This window comes from Manacus vitellinus, unplaced genomic scaffold (genome assembly GCF_001715985.3).
Source record: "Manacus vitellinus isolate BGI_N305 unplaced genomic scaffold, ASM171598v3 scaffold_24_pilon, whole genome shotgun sequence".
NCBI classification, from domain to species: domain Eukaryota; kingdom Metazoa; phylum Chordata; class Aves; order Passeriformes; family Pipridae; genus Manacus; species Manacus vitellinus.
In genome coordinates, this window is record NW_021939798.1 from 6,423,000 (window position 1) to 6,435,370 (window position 12,371).

Genomic DNA, 12,371 nt, shown 5'->3' on the forward strand with positions numbered 1-12,371 from the left:
GCAGGTCTAGAAAGTTTTCCTCGAGAGCAAAGAGGTGAGAAGGTGAACTGGGAAGCCCCTTGCAATAGGGAAGGTCTCTAAGGTGACACCACGCACTCAGCAGGTTAATTCCCAGCCCCAGGAAGTCTTGGGCCATGGGGAATGGCCATGAGCACCTTCGTATGCTGCCATACACCCATCACTGACACAGAACCAGGGAATAAATGTGGCAACAGAGAGGACATGGAGTTGCCCATGATCCAGAGGCACTGCAAGCATGAGAGCAGACTGATCTGGCACCAAGGAGTGCCTGACTGCTCCTTTCCCTTTTCTGTGACCTTGATCAAATTACTTCACCTGTCCTGTCTTCCCTTTTCCTCTGCACCATCCTGTACTGCTTTTCTCTGTTCCTGCCTTGTGCAGCCTCCTGCAACAAGCTGTTGGCTTGTTCTACCTTGGTCCTTGCCTAAATTCCCCATGTCTCGTCCCAAAACTGAGCTGGGCAGCTGACAGGTTTGGCCGTGGGTCCCCATGCCTGGAAATGGGATGGTTCACCACCAGCAACCCTGACTCCAGGGCTTGGGAATTGATGAGCCTCTTTGGAGAAGGCAAGAATGATGGTGAATTTTACAGACAGTCCAAACCCATTAGCAAGCTGGGAAAAGTCCAATTAACCTTTATTTCTTGTAAAATGGCAGGTTTCTGTGCCCTCCTGCAGCTTCTGATTTTGGCCAGACCTGGAGGAGTCATCATTCCCCTAAGGGCATTTCTGGTAAAGCCAGAGGAACACTCCCGGGAGAGCCTGACCTTGTGGGCCTAGAAGGATTTGGGGAAGTTTGGGATCTCTTAATTGCTGGAGTAAATGGCTCCTTCCCACTAATGGACACAGCTCATCCCCACCACGAATGGGCTGTGACTGGCTGTGGAGAGAGAAAGGGAGACTTGAGTCCTGGAAGCACTGTGGAGCCAGCTGTGCTGCTTGGATCTATCCCTTCTCTTTCCAAGCCTGATTGTGGGGTCCTGCAGGCTCCCTGTATTCACCAAGCAGATGCTTTATGGAGTGCAGGGCAGGAGTAGCTGGATCTGTCTCCATCATCCTTCCAGGCAGGAGGTGACATCTCTCTGGGGCCTGTGTGTTGGTGTCCACTGTGTGCTGTGGCTGCCAGAGAAGCTTCCTGTGAAACGTCTTCTCTTCTAGAGAAGAGATTCCTCGACTTTTTCTTTTGTTTTTAGGGGGCTGACTCCAGCCATTTTAGTTCTGGATTCCTCTGGTGACTTTGCAGAGTTTTGGTGCTGATTTTGTCTGATGGGTGCTCATATGTGGCAGACACTGGAGTCAGACAACAAGAGGGGGAATCCTGCAGGACACCAGGTGCTGTTAACTCTGCTCCTCACAATGGCAGAGCTTGGACCTGTGCTGGGGATTGGGTGCATGTAGATACCTGACCCACAGCTCTGTGGCACTGTGGAGTGGCAATGTCACACTAGGGGAGGCAGGACAGGGTAAGTCTCTCAAGAAACAAGCGAACAGGACAAGAGGAAACAGCCTCAAGTTGTGCCAGGGGAGGTTTAGGTTGGATATTAGGAAAAATTTCTTCAACAAAAAGGTTGTTAAGCCCTGGAGCGGGCTGGGTGAGGAAGTGGTGGAGTCACAGTCTCTGGAGGTATCTAAAAGATGTGTAGATGTGGCACTGGGGGACATGTTTTAGTGGTGGCTTTGGCAGTGCTTTAACAGTTGAATGATCTTAGAGGGCTTTTTCAACCTAAACGATTCGATTCTGTGATTCTAAATGACCTCTGGCTGGTGCCTGGAGTCATCTGTGTGTGTCAGGAGGAGGAGATGGGCATGGGGAGCCTCACTAAATGTCCAACACGTGAATCTTAAATACAGCAGCGCAATGTGGCCAGAGCTGTTCCCTACCAGGCTGGGGTGGAGGGATTACTCTGCTGTGGTGCAGTAATTAGAAACCCTTGAGTTTGTTAGCTGTCAGCTCCGGAAAAGCTGGCGATGCTTCTAACAACTTCCCTACTGGGAAAGGCAGCCAGGCATGCTTGTGAGCTGGGAACAGGGCTCCTTCCAGGGGGATGAGCAGGACTGTAACCAGGGGTGAGCATCAAATGGGGGGAATCCCTGGAGTCAGGTGTGTTGGAGAGTGGAGGGTGCGAGTGGGACCAGTGAGTCTCTTCCTGTAGGAATGGTGCTGAGCCCACGGAAGAGAGTCGCTCCTTGATTGTAGCTCCTGACTGCCTGCTCCTGTGGTGCTTGGTGGGGAAAACAGGTTTATAGCTGTGGAACTGATGGTCCTGCCTGGTGACCAATGAAGGGTTTGCTGCCTGTCTCGGCCCGCCCGTGACGCCTGTCTGGGTGGAGGTGGACTCGGCTCATCCCCGCTGAACCAACCCCTTGGGATTTAAGCAGTGGTTTGGTCATGGTTTGCAGGCTGTGCCACCACAATAAGGGTAGTTCAGGGACTGTGGAGCAGGCAGATCATGCCAGATGCTTTCCAGCCTTTCCACTGTGTGCATTCTCCTGGCTGTGACCTTCCCAGGAGCTACACCCATAGGGTTCCTTGTGCTGGGGGCTAGTTTAGTCCTACTGTCCTTGTGAGACATCTGCCCATCCTCGTGAGATGCTGCTGCCCAGGAATACCCCTGGGTGTGCCTCGCAGCCCCCTGTGGTGCCTGGCACAGTGACTGGGCAGTCAGGGTTTGGGGGTGCTGTGAGAGAGCCGTGGGAGGCCTGGCTGGAGCAGGCAGCTGCCTGCCTGTCATCTGGGAGCCCCTGCAGTGGGAGCACACAGCCACAGCCCCACGGGTACCACTTACTGAGAAAGTTCTTTCCCACGAGCATCAAATCCAAACTTCCCAACTCCCTGCTCTCCCCAAGGCTGGCTCACCAGCCAGCCTGGCAGAGGTAACGAAGCATAATTAATTACACATCCGCTTGGCTCCATGGGAGGGTTTGTAACTGGATTTCTAGGGAAGTGGTGATGGCAGTGCCTGCCCCAGCCCAGTGCAGGGAGCTGGGGCCCAGGGAAGGGAGTGTGGGCAGGACCTCGGTTGATGCCTTTCTGGTGCTTTCAGCCCAGAGAGCACAGCTGTGACTGCCTAGGACTCTGGCTGTGTTGGGCTTGGGCTCACAGCGTGGTTATGGCAGGGAAGAGCTGGTCCATTTGCCTCCTGGTAAAATAACCACCGGCTGCCAGTGCAACCTGGTGCTTGTCTCCACTGTTAGGGATACCTCTATGTGGGCAGGACCCTGGAGGGTGGCTGGTGCAGGCACAACCCACCGTGGCAGTTTAGTCTGCAGCAAGCCCAGCCACAGAGAGCAAGACCCTCTGTGTGTGTCAGGTGCTGTGATGATGGGGTGTGCAAGTTGAAGTCTCCCTTGCTGGCATATAGGCATATGACACACATGTCCTTGTGACTGGGGCATAGAACCATGCAGGAGGGTGCTGTGGGGTCTTAGTCTGGGGTTTTAGGAGGCTGTGTAATGCCCTTTGCTGCACAGTGGTTGCTCCTGGAGCACTTGCTATGCTGCAGCACTGAGCTCTGTGGGGATTGGGAACAGAGGTGCTCCAAGGAGCACGTTGGCAGAGCCGGGGGGAAGCAGGCCCGAGTTAATGCTGTCTGTCCTCTCTTCTGCATCCACATGGAACCACAACAGGAGCGACAGAAAAAAGCTGGGTTTCCTGAGAGCAGCGATGGCTCCAAGGACTCGGACAGCTCTGCTGGTCGCCGGGGCAGCGCCGGCCGGAAGCACGGGCGGTGGCGGGGCCGGCTGGACAGCCCCGGGGCACTGGTGTCCAAGGTGGTGAGAGCCGTCACTGCCAGACACAGGCCGGGATGGAGGCTGCCGGCCGCGCCGGACTCCTCCAGCCGCAGGAACCTGACGGAGCTGCGCGGGGAGGCCCAGCTGGCCGTCTTCCAGCAGGGTGACACGGGCAGCGTGGAGGGGGCTCCCCAGCCCACTGAGAACAGCTTCACCCCCAAGTGCGAAATCACGGGCAAAGACGCCCTGTCGGCGCTGGCCCGTGCCAGCACCAAGCAGTGCCAACAGGAGATCGCCAACGTGGTGTGTCTGCACCGGGCCGGCAGCCTCATGCCCCAGTCCGTGCCTCGCCACTGCCAGCTCTCTGGTGAGTCCCACTGAGGTGCTCCTGCTCACCCTGGGCATCGGGAATATCCCAGGCGCGTGGGCCACCTTCCTTATGTCACCACACTGACCCACCTGGCAGCAAGCGGCCTCAATCTGTCACTGATTCCCAGATTACTGCTGCCTCTGTAATCCAATCAAAGCTGTGCCAGCCTGCTTTAAACCGAGCTGTTCATCCCAGCCGGCAGTGCTGCAGGGGTCAGAGCCCCTCCCAGCTGCATCTCCTGTTTTGAGGGGGCAGAGAAGGACAGCCCCTCCCTCAAAGTGCCCCTGTCAGTGTAAGACAAGGTGGGGGGTGTGCCACCGTTCACTGCCACTGCAGCCAGTTTGGGGTTTGTCTGAGGCCTTGTGCTTCTTTGTTGTCCCCTGCCTTGCTCAGGAGGTCTGGGTGGTGGATGCCAGGGCTGGGAGTGGCTGACAGCCCTCTCCCTCCACGTGCAGGCAAGGTGAGCCCCGTCATCCAGTGGGACGAGAGCCGGCTGCAGCAGGTGCCCCCCAGCCAGCCCGTGCGCATCGCCTACATGCTGGTCGTGCACGGCAGGGCCATCCGCCAGCTGAAGCGGCTCATCAAGGCCGTGTACCACCAGCAGCACTTCTTCTACATCCACGTCGACAAGGTGTGTGCTGGGGTGAGGGGAGGGGGTGCTAACAGTGCTGCATTGGTCACTGGGACAGGGAGCAGAGCTGGGTGGAAGTGGTTGGATAGGGTTTGTCCTCACTGCTGTGGAGCTGTGACCCTCCTGCCTCTGCTTCTGCAACCCCACAGAAGCAGGATCTATCCCCCCTGCCCAGAATAGTCTTATTGCTCCCCTCCATGTGGAGGCTCCGGTGAGTGCTGACTCTGGGCTAGTGGCAAGGAGGGCAGGGCTCAGGAGGATGAGCTCCCTGCTGAGGGTGAGCCTTGTTCCCTGGCAGCGCTCCAACTACCTCCATCGCGAGGCCGTGGAGCTGGCCCGGCACTACCCCAACATCCGTGTGACACCCTGGCGCATGGTGACCATCTGGGGAGGTGCCAGCCTGCTGAAGATGTACCTGCGTAGCATGAAGGACCTGCTGGAACTGTCTGAGTGGCCCTGGGACTTCTTCATCAACCTGAGTGCCACCGACTACCCCACGAGGTGAGGACGATAGAGGTGTTCGGGCAGCAGCCTTGGTTGGGGCAGGGAGGAGCGGGGATCTGAGGAAGATGGGGTTGGAGATTGCACCCACCTGCTGGTGATGATGTTCCAGGGCCAGGCTGGTCCCATCTCTGCAGAGGAGTCCAGCCAGAGGCTGTTTATTCCTGCGGTCTGGGTGTTGCAGGGGAACACACGTGTGAGGCGCCAGACGGCAGAGAGGCTCTGTCTGTGTCTCCCCAGTGACAGGACAAGGCTTTGAGTCAGCACCCACCAAACAGCTTTAGGCTCCTTGTGTCTGATGGCTCTTGCATTATGAGTGTTTCCTTGGCTGCTTCACCCCAGAGGCATTAATGATTCCTAATTTGCACCTCAGGACCAATGAGGAGCTGGTGATGTTCCTGTCCAAATACCGAGATAAGAACTTCCTGAAGTCTCATGGCCGAGACAATGCCAGGTAATCCCAGCTCAGGGCAGAGCTGAGCTGAAGGAACAGATAAAGGAGGGATTTCAGAAACAGCTGGGCAAGGGGGGCTGTTCTGCATGAAGCTGCACTTAGCAAAGTGGTTGACAATTCTAACTCCTCATTCTCATCCACATTGGCAGGTTTATCAAGAAGCAGGGCCTGGACCGCTTGTTCCACGAGTGTGACTCCCACATGTGGCGGCTGGGCGAGCGTCACATTCCCGAGGGCATCGTGGTGGACGGGGGCTCCGACTGGTTCTCGCTGACGCGCAGCTTCGTGGAGTACGTGGTCTATACCGACGACCAGCTCGTGTCCCAGCTGCGCCAGTTCTACACCTACACACTCCTGCCAGCCGAGGTGGGTGCTGCCTGCAGGGCACGGGCTGGGTTTGCTTACCACTGTACTTTACATCTCTGTCCCACTTCATCCCTGGGTAGCTGCAAAGGGCATTGCTGGTTCTGCTTTGTGCCTTCCCTTGTCCAGACGCGACAGATATGAGAGAGGATCAGACAGGCCAAGGGTCATGTTTACATCCAGCCCTGCTTTAGGTCCAGACGCCCCTCTGGGCCAGATAAGGACTGGTGTGGGTGCACAGCCTGGTCCCTTACGTGTTGCCTTGTGCTGGGAACAGGGATAAGCTGTTCAGGAGCAGTCGAGGTCTGTCCTGTTCCTCTATGGGTGGGGGTCTCCATTAACCACCCATCCTCCATCCCCACTGGGTGTCTTGTCCCTTCTCTGCCATGCACAGTCCTTCTTCCACACTGTCCTGGAGAACAGCCATGCCTGTGAGACGCTGGTCGATAACAACCTCCGAGTGACCAACTGGAACCGGAAGCTGGGCTGTAAGTGCCAATATAAACACATAGTCGACTGGTGCGGGTGCTCCCCAAATGACTTCAAACCCCAGGACTTCCTCCGGCTACAGGTGAAAAACATCCTCCTTTCTCCTCCTGCTCTCTCCCCTGCTCCCTGTCTCTCTCCTCTCTGAGCTGCCCCGCAGGCACCCTGGACTGCGGTGCCAGCTGCTGTGCATGCCCCCACGAGCTGCACCCCAGCCCCGCAAGGGACCAGAGCAGGGTTGGCTCCCCAGCTGCTGTGGGGCTCAGTGTTGACGTGTCTGTAAACACTCGGGCAGCAGGGTTGTGCTGGTTGTCCTGCCATGCAGCCAGGCTTCTGCTTGCAGTGCTGTTCCTCTTGCCAGACTATCTCTCCTGTTTTCCTGCTCTTTCCCTGCAGACCTATCACTTGGGGCAAATACCTTTTCAGTAAAACCCCTTTGGAGTGCTGCCACTTTTGGCAGGACAAAATGCCTTCTGACAAACTGTCTCCCATGCTCTAAGTGCATGGGGATGTAGACTGAACGTGGGAGGCTTGGGGGAGGTAGACCCAGCTCTGAAAAGAGCAGTTGGCAGGATTTTCCAGCAGTCTTGGGCTTGCAGAGCCCAGAGCAGAGCCCTGATCCTGCAGGCTGTGCCACATGGCCAGGGCTTGTGCAGGGCTCTGCAGCAGCTCTGAGGGGTGGGGGCCCATCAGAATAGAGATTGCAGCAAAGGAGCTGGATGACACATGGCTGCTTCTGAGCACAGAAAGGAGGTGGCAGTGGGAGACATGGGAACCCATCTGCATTACCAGTAAGCGTTCGATGTGCTCCCACTGATCCTGTCATAGAGGATCCCACGTACAGACTGGCTGGGCTGGGCTGCTCCTTAGCCTGTGCCCTCAAAGGGGACAGGATGGGTCCCAGCGTTTCTTCCTGCTGGGGTGGGAGGGCAGAGCGAGCGAAGCCAACACTGTTAGAAATGCCTGTGCTCTTCCAGCAACTCTCCAGACCCACCTTCTTCGCCCGCAAGTTCGAGTCAACAGTGAATCAGGAGGTGCTGGAGATCTTGGACACACACCTCTACGGCAGCTACCCCCCCAACACACCGGCCCTCAAGGCGTACTGGGAGAACGTCTATGACCGCGTGGACGGGCTCAGCGGGCTCAGCGATGTCACCCTCACCTTCTACACAGCCTTCTCCAGGCTGGGGCTCCACAAAGCCGCGTCCACGCCGGCACTGAAGGCTGACAAGCTCTGCAGGTGGGGTGTTTGCTGTAGGGCTCTTTCCAGGCTCCAAGTGGCAGCCTTCACCTCGTGCTGGGAGGATGCCAATGCTAAGGCGTGCAACCTCTCTCTCTGTCTCTTTATCCAGATTTGAACCCCGGGGCTTCCCCTCCAGTGTGCACTTATATTTCTATGACGACCGTTTCCAGGGTTACCTGGTGATGCAGGAAGTGCAGAATTTGGCAACTGGGCAGGCAGAGTCCCTGGAGGTGTGGATGATGCCCCAAGGAGCTCTGAAGCTGTCAGGTCACGGAGGGCAGGCAAACCGCTTGCAAAACCTTGAGGTAAATGGGGCACTTTCCTGCCTGGCTCTCCCACTCTGTGCAGACCTTCCTCCTCTCCCCGACCTGCACCACGTCATGGGGACAGAGGGACACAGTGCTGCCACTATGTCTGAGAACAAACCTTTGTCTGGGAGTTTGGTTTCTGTATGGCACGTGGAGCTGATTGGTGGGGAACAGGCCTACAGAGGATCTTTCAGGGGGGAGCTGAGGCCATGGTGCCCAGCGCCTGCAGCTGCAGGAGGCCTCCCAGGGCTGGATTAGCACTGACAGGGTTCAGGCACATGAGCCATGGCAGGTGGGTTGTCCATTGATTTGGGCTCCAAGGTTTATGCCTTCCCTGGTTCGGAGAGGTGAAACACAAAACCTCAGCTGATAAAAATCCTCTCTCTGCCCAGCATCCCACTGTTTGTGCCTCCTGTCCCTCCAGGTGGGCACAGAGTGGGACCCCAAGGAAAGACTGTTCCGCAATTTTGGAGGCTTGATGGGGCCTTTTGATGAGCCGGTGGCCATGCAGAAGTGGTCACGGGGCCCCAACCTGACAGCCACGGTGGTGTGGATCGACCCCACCTATGTCATTGCCGCCTCCTACGACATCACGGTGGATGCCGAGGCAGAGTTCACCCAGTACAAGCCCCCCCTCAACCACCCCCTGCGCCCCGGCATCTGGACCATCCGCCTCCTCCAGTTCTGGGAGCCTTTGGGGGAGAACCAGTTCCTGGTGGTGCCCCAGACCTTCAACCGCAAGCAGCCTCTCAGGAAAGGTGAGGATGCTTTGGGGCTGGACAGGAGGGTTTCCCTGTGGGCGGTCCAAGGTGCATCCCCCTGTGCTGGCCTCTGGGCTGTGACTGGTGACAAGGCAGGAGCCATTTCTGCTGGTGTCCCCTTGCCCACTTGAATCCTTAAACTGGGCCTTTGGGCAGCTGTGGAGGGCCCATTGGCAGGTCAGTCAGATCCTTCCTGCGTCAGCATCCCAGTCCTTGGGCTGGAAGGGAGCTGGGATTGGAAAGGGATGAGGTGGTGTGCCCCACCGTAGTGGGAGGTAGAACCTGCAGGGATGTTGCTGCGCTGCTGATCCCCTCTCCTCTCCCTGTCCTGCCCAGACGACAGCAACTGGCTGCACGGTGGGCCCCCCCGCAACGAGTACATGGATCAGAACTTCCAGGGCCTGGGGGGGATCCTGAACCTGCCACGCTCCGAGGCAGCAGAGGAGGACGCGGCGCGGAAGGCGCAACTGACGGGCAAGGCACTGGAGGACTGGGCGGACACTGCCATCGGCACCTTCTGGGCTGTGGCAGGTGTCTGTGTCAGCAGCCCCTCCGCCTGCACCTCCCTGGAGACCTGCAGCAAAACGTCCTGGAGCTCTCTCTCCCCGGACCCCAAATCGGAACTGGGGCCCGTCAAACCCGACGGGCGGCTGAGGTAGCAGGAGCAGCCGGGGGGCGGCCTTGGGAGCGAGGAGCATCCTCCATCTCTGGCATGGGGTGTCTCCGGACCACATCACCCTGTGCCATTTGCACTGTAGTCACTCGAGGAAGAGAGAATGGGAACCTTCAGGCAGGGGAAAACCTTCTCCTGTTGGGGTGTTTTGGGCAGAGCGAGAGGCATGAGGTGGGTCTGCCCACCTCCCCAGGAACGGGCCCTTGCTGGCCAGGGAAAGCGTGCTGGGGTGCCCATCCCTGTGAGGGCATGTCTGGTGCCTGGGAAGAGCTATGTGTTTGTTACTCCAGGCCTTGGAGCCTCAGGAAAGAGTGATGTGGGAGGGAGGGAGGGACAGCTGGTGTGTGGGCAGGCTCTGGACCAGCTCAGCACCCTGCCCAGCCCTGGGCTGGAGCTCAGCAGGACCAGGCTGTTGCTGCTGGCTGCCCCCCCAGGGGGCTGGCGAGGGACTGGGGACAGGCAGAAGCAGAACAAGTCAAAGCCTGCTATGTGCACAGAACTGCTGCTGGCCCAGGGCTTGCATCTCATCCCCTCCACCCCAGCCCTTTAGTTTGTATTTTTATAAATATATATATATAGAAATATATATGATGCAAAGTGCAATAGAGACGAGGGCCCGCGTTGGCCGGGAAATCCTTGTGTCTCCATCTCCCCTCAGACTGTAACGTACCTTGTTCTCTTAGGTGTCCTGGTGCTACAGGACAGGGTGCTGGGTTGTTTACGTATTTTTTTATTATTATTAATTATTATTATTGTTTTGCCGTTTGCCCATTTCCTGCTGGGGGCTGCTGGGGACCCGCAGCCTGCTGCCCTGGGGCAGGGTTGCCCCAGGTTGTGGGGTGCTGTCTGTCCCATGGGGCAGCTGCCCAACTGTGCCAAATGTCTGGAGCCCTGGTGTGTTGTGTGACAGCGAACGGGGAGCGCTCAGTGCGTGGTTCCAGGCCAACAAGCCGCTGTAGACTCAGCCACTTTCATCTCTGCTCCAGCAAAGGGATACCCCCATCCCATGCCAAAACATCGTCCGTGGGGCCAACGTCCTGCTGCGGATGAGACAGCAGCTTGCTGTGCCTGGAGGGCTGCCCCATGCCACAGCTCCTTGGCCCGACCTTTTCTTTTCTCCTGCGTCAGCAGAAGCTCTTGGGACCTGCTGTGCTTCCCTGGACAAAAAGCAAAGAGGCGAGACAAGGTCCAGCCAGCTCCATCCGCTCTCTGCTGTTCCTGCTTCCCTCTGCTCCGGAGGGAAGAGACACCACCTCCTCCTGGGAAGGGTTGCAATGGAGCATCCCCCTTCCCTGCTGTCCTCACAGGATGTCCTTGGCGGTCTGCCTCCAACATTCTTTTCTCCAAGACTGATGCTGCCTGGAGAAGTCTGGGTTTGGTTTCACCCTGGGAAGACACATCACAGCTGGGGATTATCTGAAGCCTGTCTGGCCCAACCCTCTGCTCAAGGCAGGGTCTCAGGAGCCGGTGGGGTTTTGCTGTCTCCATGGATCTGTGCCATCCTCAATTTCCTCCTGTGTCCCATCTCCCCCTGCCTGGCAGGTCTCACCCTCCCAGTCTCCAGATTTAAGGATGCTGGTGCTGCAAGACGTGTGTTGTAAAATGGAGGGGATGGAGACCTTGGTATGTGAGGGCAGGTACTTGCTGGCACCTGGCCCATCCCTCCTCTGCCCACTCCTGCCTGGGGTATTCCGGGAGCTGTGGAGGGATGTGGGAGGGGAGAGGTGCCACACAGGGGAGGATGCCAAAACTCTGTGTCAGAAGCATTATGTAAAGTTGTCTTAAATATGCAACATCCTCACAAATATATCTATATCTCTACAGTCCTGTGTCAGGTTTTTGTGGTGGTCTGGAAGGCCTGAAGGGTGGGGGGAGCTTGGGCTCACCCCAGTGAGGGTGTAAATCCCTCCTGGGCACCGGGGCAGGTGCTGTGGGGTTGTTGGGGCAGTGACCTTGCTCGCGTGGATAATATATGACCCAAAACCAAGCTTGGGATTTTCATAGCATGTGGCCAGAGGGTGAGAGCTCGACGGCGCGGAGCCGGGGGCTGAGCCCGGTTACACCCTGGCAGCGTGTGCCCTGCAGGTACCGGACTACTTAGCCTTGACATGGCACTTAACTAAGGTGTTAATTAGCTAATGAGCGGGCACCTCCTGGTGCCTGCGGGGCCACAAGCCTCCCGCAGCCCAGCCCAGCAGGAGCGGGGCAGCGCTGGGGCTGTCGCGTGTTGGTGATCCCGGGAGCGCCGCGGGGCTCCAGTAACCCCGGCACGGGGCCGGGGCACCCGCGGACGAGCCGGGCTGGCCCGGGCGCGTGTGCGGAGGGGAGCGGCCCGGGGGCCCCCGGAGCGCTGAGCCCGCCCGGCCCCGCCCCGGTCCCGCCCCGCCGTCGCGGCCGGTGTGGCGCGGGCGGCGGGCAGGGGCTGCCGGCGGCGGGGTCGGGATGGCGCAGCCGGGGAGGCCTCGGCAACACGGCGGCCGCCAGCGCGGGCATGGACAGCAACGTCCTGGCCATCGTCATCGCCGCCAGTGAGTGCCGGGAGCGGGCTCCGCCGGGGGCCGGGAGCGGAGCGGGGGCGGCCGCGGGCGGGATCGGCCTTTGCCGGTGCCTCCCGGGCTGTGCCGGTGAGGGATACCCCCGGGTCTGGGGGTATCGCTGCAGCGTCCGGCCCTAATGCGGGGTCCCGCTGGGCTCCCGGGGTTGGGGGCCGAGCGGGGTGGGTGGCGGGGTGGCGGTGCCCGTGGGGCTGGCGGTACGCGATGGGGGCTGGCGGGTGCCGGTGGGCTCCGCGGAGCAGCGCGTGGGCCGGGTGGGAGCCGTGGGTTCCGGA

The 12,371-nt window shown here is 58.7% G+C and overlaps 1 protein-coding gene across 1 annotated transcript; it reads left to right on the forward strand.

Annotated features, from left to right (window-relative positions):
• Window positions 1-3,631: 3,631 nt before the first annotated feature.
• XYLT2 (xylosyltransferase 2) lies at window positions 3,632-11,357 on the forward strand. Its single transcript, XM_018073024.2, has 10 exons — window positions 3,632-4,118; window positions 4,577-4,752; window positions 5,051-5,253; window positions 5,627-5,707; window positions 5,857-6,073; window positions 6,465-6,641; window positions 7,534-7,796; window positions 7,909-8,104; window positions 8,532-8,865; window positions 9,205-11,357. The coding sequence occupies exons 1-10, from the start codon at window positions 3,632-3,634 to the stop codon at window positions 9,525-9,527; spliced, it is 2,457 nt and encodes an 818-aa protein (XP_017928513.1). The 3' UTR covers window positions 9,528-11,357.
• The last annotated feature ends 1,014 nt before the right edge of the window (window positions 11,358-12,371 follow it).

Excerpts from the sequence above, each read along its gene's own strand:
- XYLT2 (XM_018073024.2), top strand. The coding sequence starts at position 3,632 with ATGGAACCACAACAGGAGCGACAGAAAAAAGCTGGGTTTCCTGAGAGC. Across the intron at positions 4,119-4,576 it reads TCGCCACTGCCAGCTCTCTG|GCAAGGTGAGCCCCGTCATC; the intron begins GTGAGTCCCACT and ends CTCCACGTGCAG. Across the intron at positions 6,642-7,533 it reads AGGACTTCCTCCGGCTACAG|CAACTCTCCAGACCCACCTT; the intron begins GTGAAAAACATC and ends GTGCTCTTCCAG.